A 7,057-nucleotide genomic window follows, 5' to 3' on the forward strand; every position below is an offset into this window, starting at 1 on the left:
CCAGGCCCCAGTAGATAGGTAGTCACAGCACATGCCTCTCAGTAGATAGATAGTGTCAGCACATACTTTCCCCCAGTAGATAGATAGTCACAGCAAAACAAAAAAGGGAATATTCACCTACCTGCTCTCCCTTCAACGGCTTCTCATCACTCCCGCGCTCTTCTCTGTGACCCAGGCACTGCTGCCATCGTTGCTTTGGTGCCTGGGTCATAGAGAGGAATGGATGCTGCTCTACTCTGACACAGGACCGTTCACCTTAAAGGGGTATTCTTGTCTGGGCATTCACATTCTGTTTCGTTAATCTGCCATATATAAACATTTCTTCAATTAGATGTTATTAAAAAAAAGTTAATTTCTCATAAATGTAGTCATATGGTTCCTTAGAAACAAAACTATATCCTTGGATATGGCCACCTCTGCTGGAGGTATTGCACAAAGACACAAAGGATGTTTGTATATGAAATGTCCAGGAGTTATTGTATGTCCTACAGCCGTCCTGTGGAATGATCGTTGAATCCAGGTGGTCAGGCAGGACTCAATAGCGCATGTCTGGCCACCTCTGCCAAAATGTGAGGTGGTCGTATCCGAGGAAGCTATCTCGTTTCTAAGGGACAACATTGCTACATTTATGATAAAATTATCTTCACACAGAAGATAAAAACATTTTTTTTTAATAACATCCAATTGAAGAAATGTTTACATATGGCAAATGAATTAAATTAAATGTAAATGCCCAGATGGGAATACCCCTTTAAGCAATGGTGCAGCGATTGTACCTTGGTCACACAAAGGATGCAGGTAGCGGTAACATCCCTGCCTGCATCTAGTGATCATCGCCGTGTGTGCCTTATATGTACACACTGTCCATGGCTATTAATCAATGATTTGTCTGAGAGCCAGATGCAGCCATAAAAAGAGCCACATATGGCTCCAGAGCCATAGGTTCCCTACCCCTGCTCTAGAACTTCTCTAACATTCACTACACTGATGCCAATCAGATGCCTTAAATGGGGAGAAATCTGTGACATCTATTGTCACTAGTGATGCAATGATGGGTCAGTGGTGTTATCTACTGTATACAGAGATCACTTTGCAAGGATAAGCTGTGACATCATCTATTGTCAGTAGGAATATCATAATAGGTCATTGTATCGAGAGGCCTCCGACAGCAGATTGTTCAGGTTAAGGCCAAAGGGGTGACCCAATCATCCACAGCAAGAGAAGTTGGTAGGTCCCAAGTCTGTGAGTTCTAGAATATTGTACCTTTACAACATCACAAACTCATGAAGTCCCCCAAGAAGGCTGGTCGCCCCCGAAAGACAAATGCAAGAGTGGCTCGGATAATGTGGAGAATCCAGATGGATAATTGTTTCAAAACTGCAGCTGAAATTTTTTGACAGTTCAGTACTGAATAGGGTAAGGATCTGTCTCATCATGCAGTGTCACAATGTTTAAGAACATTTGGACTGAAGGCCCACTCTGCAGGGACCAAACCTCTCATTAGCAGAACGAATAAAAGGCTAGACTCACCTTTGCTGAGGACCATATTGTGTGGACAGAGAAGAAATGGTCTACAGTTCATTTTAATAATGAAAGCAAGTTGTTGGATCTCTCATACATCTACATGGTAGAGTGGCAAGTATGTATTAGAACCTTCTTTAACAACACGTGGTTCCTTCCTTGCGTTCATCACTTAAAGAGAACCCGTCAGGCAAATTAACCCCCTAAACTAAATATATTTTCATAATGAGGCCATTTCACTGTACTCAAATGGCCTCCACAGTCACCAGATCTCAATCCAATAGAGCATCTTTGGGATGTGGTGGAACGGGAGATTCACATCATGGATGTGCAGCCGACAAATCTGCGGCAACTATGTGATGCCATCATGTCAATATGGACCAAAATCTCTGAGGAGCTTCCAGCACCTTGTTGTATCTATGCCACGAAGAATTGAGGCAGTTCTGAAGGCAAAAGAGGGTCCAACCCGTTACTAGCATGGTGTACCTAATAAAGTGGCCGGTGTATATATATATATATATATATATATATATATATATACAGGCAGTCCCCGGGTTACATACAAGATAGGGTCTGGAGGTTTGTTCTTAAGTTGAATTTGTATGTAAGTCGAAATTGTATATGTTATAATTGAACTTCTGGACATTTTTTTTTTCTTTTGTCCCAGTGACAATTGGAGTTTCAAAATTTTTGCTGTAATTGGACCAAGGATTATCAATAATGCTTCATTACAGACACCTTACAGCTGATCATTGCAGTCTGAGGCTATAGTAAAGCATCCAGAGAGCTTCACCAGAGATCACAGTGGGCAGAGGGGTCCGTCTGTAACTATGGGTTGTCTGTAAGTCGGGTGTCCTTAAGTAGGGGTAAACTCCTTACAAACAACTGGCCATGCTGTGTCCCCTATGTATACCAAGTAAAACACAGTGAACCCCTTAATAATTAATAGAATACCATATACAAGCAGTCCCCGGGTTACATACAAGATAGGGTCTGTAGGTTTGTTCTTAAGTTGAATTTGTATGTAAGTCGGAACTGTATATTTTATCATTGTAATCCCAGCCACAACTTTTTTGGTCTCTGTAACAATTGGAAAAACAAAATGTTGGGTTGTCATAAGAATCAGGATTAACACTAAAGCTTCATTACAGACACCTCTGATAACTGTTACAGCTGTTTATTGTAGCCTAGGAGTAAAGCACAGTAATTACCAACATCCAGAGGTCCGTTTGTAACTAGGGGTCGTATGTAAGTCGAGTGTTCTTAAGTAGGGGACCGCCTGTACCCTGAATTCCTTATTAGAAAGCAATGATTACATTTATATTTTAGACAGTTCTTTTTCATTACATCTACTGTAGTCCCACTAGTATTCTATTATATTCTATAAGTAGTCTCTGTGCGTTGCAGAATGTATATGGAATATATCAGTATGTAATGCAAGGAGAACATATACAACTGTCTTCTGTGCTGGGAACAAAAGGCTCATCCCAATATTATATTTTTCACCACAGGGCACCTATATAATCCCATTACTGACCTCGGTGTTGAGAGACAAGACACAGTTTGAGAAACCTGAAGAATTTTATCCTCCACATTTTCTTGACTCCAAAGGAAATTTTGTTAAAAAAGATGCCTTCATGCCATTTTCTGCAGGTAAGTATAACCTATAGAGATATATGCAGTAACCAAGGCATTAATGATCTCATGTCAACCAGTCAATTTGTAATACTAAAGCTTTAACTTTGATATTAAAAGATATTCAACAAAAGTCAGTGGGATCATCACCTCAGGGTCAAAAATTTGACCTCAGATGTCTTCCTTGTTGGTTAGCCCTTTAAATCAATGATGATGGGCATCAATGGCATTTGTTGAGATCAAAAGCTTTTGGGATCTTCATTCTGCAGATGCTCTGAAATGTTTTAAAAAAATAATTTAAATTCATTTCATTGCATGACAGTGTCCCAATTTTCCTGGTTATAGTCTCGATGGTGAGAATCACTTATGTCACCATTACACACTATCATTTTAACATCGAGACTTTGGTGCACATAAAGGTGGAAGGTAACCTACCAAAGTCTCAGCAGATTCTGTGGTGGTCCCAAGTTTTGAAATAATAATGGACAACAGGGTCCTTAAGTTCCATCAGAATTGTGGCATGCCATTATGAAAGGTTCATGCTGTGCCTCCTCTCCCCCTCCCCCCCATAGTGATGTGATAGAGGAACATCTAATTTGTATTAATAATTATGGAGGACCATATCCTCGTATCATCTCGTAGGGAGATGATATAACTAGCAAGATTCCAAGAACTATTTTACCCATCAAGGCATATCAAACACCTGCATCAAATATTACACAGGTGGTCCTCTACGTATTTTGTTGGCTTACAGAGGCAAAAAAAAAAAATCTGTCCCTTGTAGTATGAGATTAATAGTTCCATGATGTACTTTCCATTACATTGCAGTCACATGGTTATTGGAGCCACCTTGGCTGCATCCTGTGGCGTAACGAGGAGTGGCAGGGCCCATAGCAGACTTCTGAATGGGGCCCTCCTTCCCCCTTAAAAAATATACATATTTATATACTCACAAATGTGAGTTACAGTTACACAGTATACACAGTACACATATAGAGCATAATGCAGTATATATACACATCATACATTCTGTACACATACAGCATATATACATCACATATATGTCATACTCATACTATGTTATACAATGTGCAGCATAATATGTATATAATGGAGTACATCCTCCATTCATCAGTTTGTCGGGTTGGATGATGAGGCCCCCTGACACTGTGGGCCCCATAGCAGCTGCTATGGCTACTACCACTGTAGTTACGTCCTTGGCTGCATTCATTTGCATCTCTAATTCATTAGGATGTAGAGTAGAAAATCTCATAGAGATGTTTGGCCTAGTTAATTGGTGTGGATTATGTTGTGTGGCTGCTCTAGAATGGCACGTGTTGTCAACATCAGTGCAAGCATCTGCTAGTGGGTCCATGATGAACCCATAACAATACTGTGAATTGATGGTGGGCCCTTTGTTCCAGTACTCCAAGTCACTGTAGACTGACACCAATGGTCTCTACCACAAATGGTGATGCATGTACCATTGCCTAGAACCGTTCAAGTGCGTTTAGCTTCAACTACTGTAATACTGTGATTCTCGATTTTTGGAATTTTACTATATCATTTTTTTTACTCCATCTTTCATTTATCTTCCATTTTAGGTCGTAGAGCCTGTGCAGGGGAGACACTGGCAAAAATGGAGCTTTTTATCTTTTTTACAACCCTTCTACAGAAATTCACCTTCCGCTTCCCATCATCGGTCACTGAATTTGATTTCTCACCTGCAGGTGGACTTACAAATGCACCAAGGCAGCATACAGTTTGCGCTATACATCGAGATTAAAATACTTCAGCACAGCATACCTGCCTTACAATGTATACAATATATATATATATATATATATATATATATATATATATATATATATATATCATGCTGGTTGTTAATGAATACAGTAGAGCCAAGCTTGTTGTTTAGTTTGCTGTAATGTTATTTTCTTTCTGATCTCTGGTTTTTCATTTAGTTTCAGCTAAAATCATTAAAATTGATAATATCGGTGATTTATTTTTATAAATAAAATACTGTAAAGAAACACAGAATGGGGCAGATTTACTTACCCGGCCCATTCGCGATCCAGCGGCTCGTTCTCTGCGGTGGATTCAGGTTTTCCGGCGATTCACTAAGGCAGTTCCTCCGCCGTCCACCAGATGTCGCTGCTGAGCTGAAGAGCATCGGAACGCACTGCAGTACACTGAGCCGGGCTGAGTGAAGGTAAGCGTGTGCCGAGCGACCTTTTTTTTTTAAATGCGGCGGTTTTTCCGAATCCGTCGGGTTTTCGAATCGGGCCCTTAGTAAATGACCCCCAATATTACAACATAAGGACCTAAGCTTTGTAATGCTCCAATTTACGTTATCACTGGCATTGATGTAAAACATGCGCTAATGTCACCGCACGTTTTAACGCACGTTTAAATCTCAACATGCTCTATTTTTGCAAGTCACGCGCGTGAAAAACGCACCATACAAGTCTATGGAGATGCATCAAAAACGCATTGCACTATGAGACACATGCAAGTCCAAGTGCAATGCAAGTGCAATGCGTCTTTCATGCATCAAATGCCATAGAAAAGATAGAGCTCAGTCCTGGGTCCTTTTCATGCGCATTACCTGCATTGAAATTGGACTGAATTTGCATTGAAAATGCGCGTGAAAAACTGAGACACTGAACAAACTCTGACTGAAAACTGATTGAACTCTGATGCAAAATGTCAGTTTTTTACTGACCAAATCCTGATCGCACCCTGATCAAACTCTGACGTGATCTGCAACGCAAGTGTGGAAGGGGCCTTCAAGATCGTTTATACCATATACTGCAATACTACTGCACTGCAATATATGGTGACTCCCGGCTGTTATGACAAAGGATCACTGTCCTCCTGATGACCTCACGTGAGTAGATGATCCGGCCCAAGATGGCGAAAAGCTTTTCCATCAGCATTTAAATAGTTAACACCCTTAATTGGTGCCAGCCTACTATGTTTGTAGAGGGCTTAGGTATACACGACGCTGGGTGCCGGTTATGGATCGCATGCATTTTTATGCAAACGCCACATGTGACCGCACCCTCAGGCATTGGTGAAAGCAAATATAAAAGTGTATAATCCAGAACTCCAGATCTTGGCAATTATATAAATATTCTTTATTGTGGCATCAAGTTAATGACAAAAACATGAACTTTACTGTAGGAAATCAATGCGTTTCGGTGAGAGCCCTACTCATAATTTAAACAAAAAATGTCTACTACACCTTTTTAAAGGAAATCTACAATTAAAATCCATTATGGTAAACCAAAGACCCTTACTCATAGATCCAGACACCGTGACTGTGGTAATTTTCTTACAGTATATTTACCAAGGCCTCCTTCTTTTTAAAATCAACTTTTATATCTATACTAATGGGCCTGAGGTTCTACCCCAGCTTCTATGTGATCAGGGTTCACAGGCTGTTACACTGTCTCAACCCTCCCTGCTTCCTCAGCACTCGTGCAGTGAACAGGAAGTGCTGAGAAAGCAGTGGGAGGGTGTGACCAAGTTTGAATGCAGTGTCCAAGGGGTTAAAAACCCAGTATCTGAACTTCTCCGATTCTAGGTGTTATCACAGCCCTGCTCTGTGTTGGAATTCCCAAAAAAAGAAGACCTTCGAAGGGCGCAGGGACTCTAATGGGAAGGACAATGCATTTCACACGCTAAACAAAGGTATCATAATTATAGAGTTGATAGATGCTCAGTGGCTCCATCAATTTCAGTGTGAAACAACTGAAAATATGTCATATATTCTAGGTTCTTCAAAAGTAGCCACCTTTTGCTTTAATTACTACTTTGCACACACTTGGCATTCTCTTTATGAGCATCAAGAGGTAGTCACCTGAAATGGTCTTCCAACAGTCTTGAAGGAATT

At 40.6% G+C, this 7,057-nt stretch overlaps 1 protein-coding gene across 1 annotated transcript in view; it reads left to right on the top strand.

Annotated features, from left to right (window-relative positions):
* The window catches only part of LOC140122672 (cytochrome P450 2K1-like), a 40,352-nt gene extending 35,179 nt beyond the window's left edge, over positions 1–5,173 (top strand). Inside the window, exons 8-9 of the mRNA XM_072143779.1 lie at positions 3,033–3,174; positions 4,761–5,173. Of these exons, the coding sequence (XP_071999880.1) occupies positions 3,033–3,174; positions 4,761–4,942 (324 nt within the window). The 3' untranslated portion in view covers positions 4,943–5,173. The remainder of the gene's footprint in view (positions 1–3,032; positions 3,175–4,760) is intronic.
* The last annotated feature ends 1,884 nt before the right edge of the window (positions 5,174–7,057 follow it).

The sequence above is a fragment of the Engystomops pustulosus genome, chromosome 3 (assembly GCF_040894005.1).
Source record: "Engystomops pustulosus chromosome 3, aEngPut4.maternal, whole genome shotgun sequence".
In the NCBI taxonomy this organism is placed as follows: domain Eukaryota; kingdom Metazoa; phylum Chordata; class Amphibia; order Anura; family Leptodactylidae; genus Engystomops; species Engystomops pustulosus.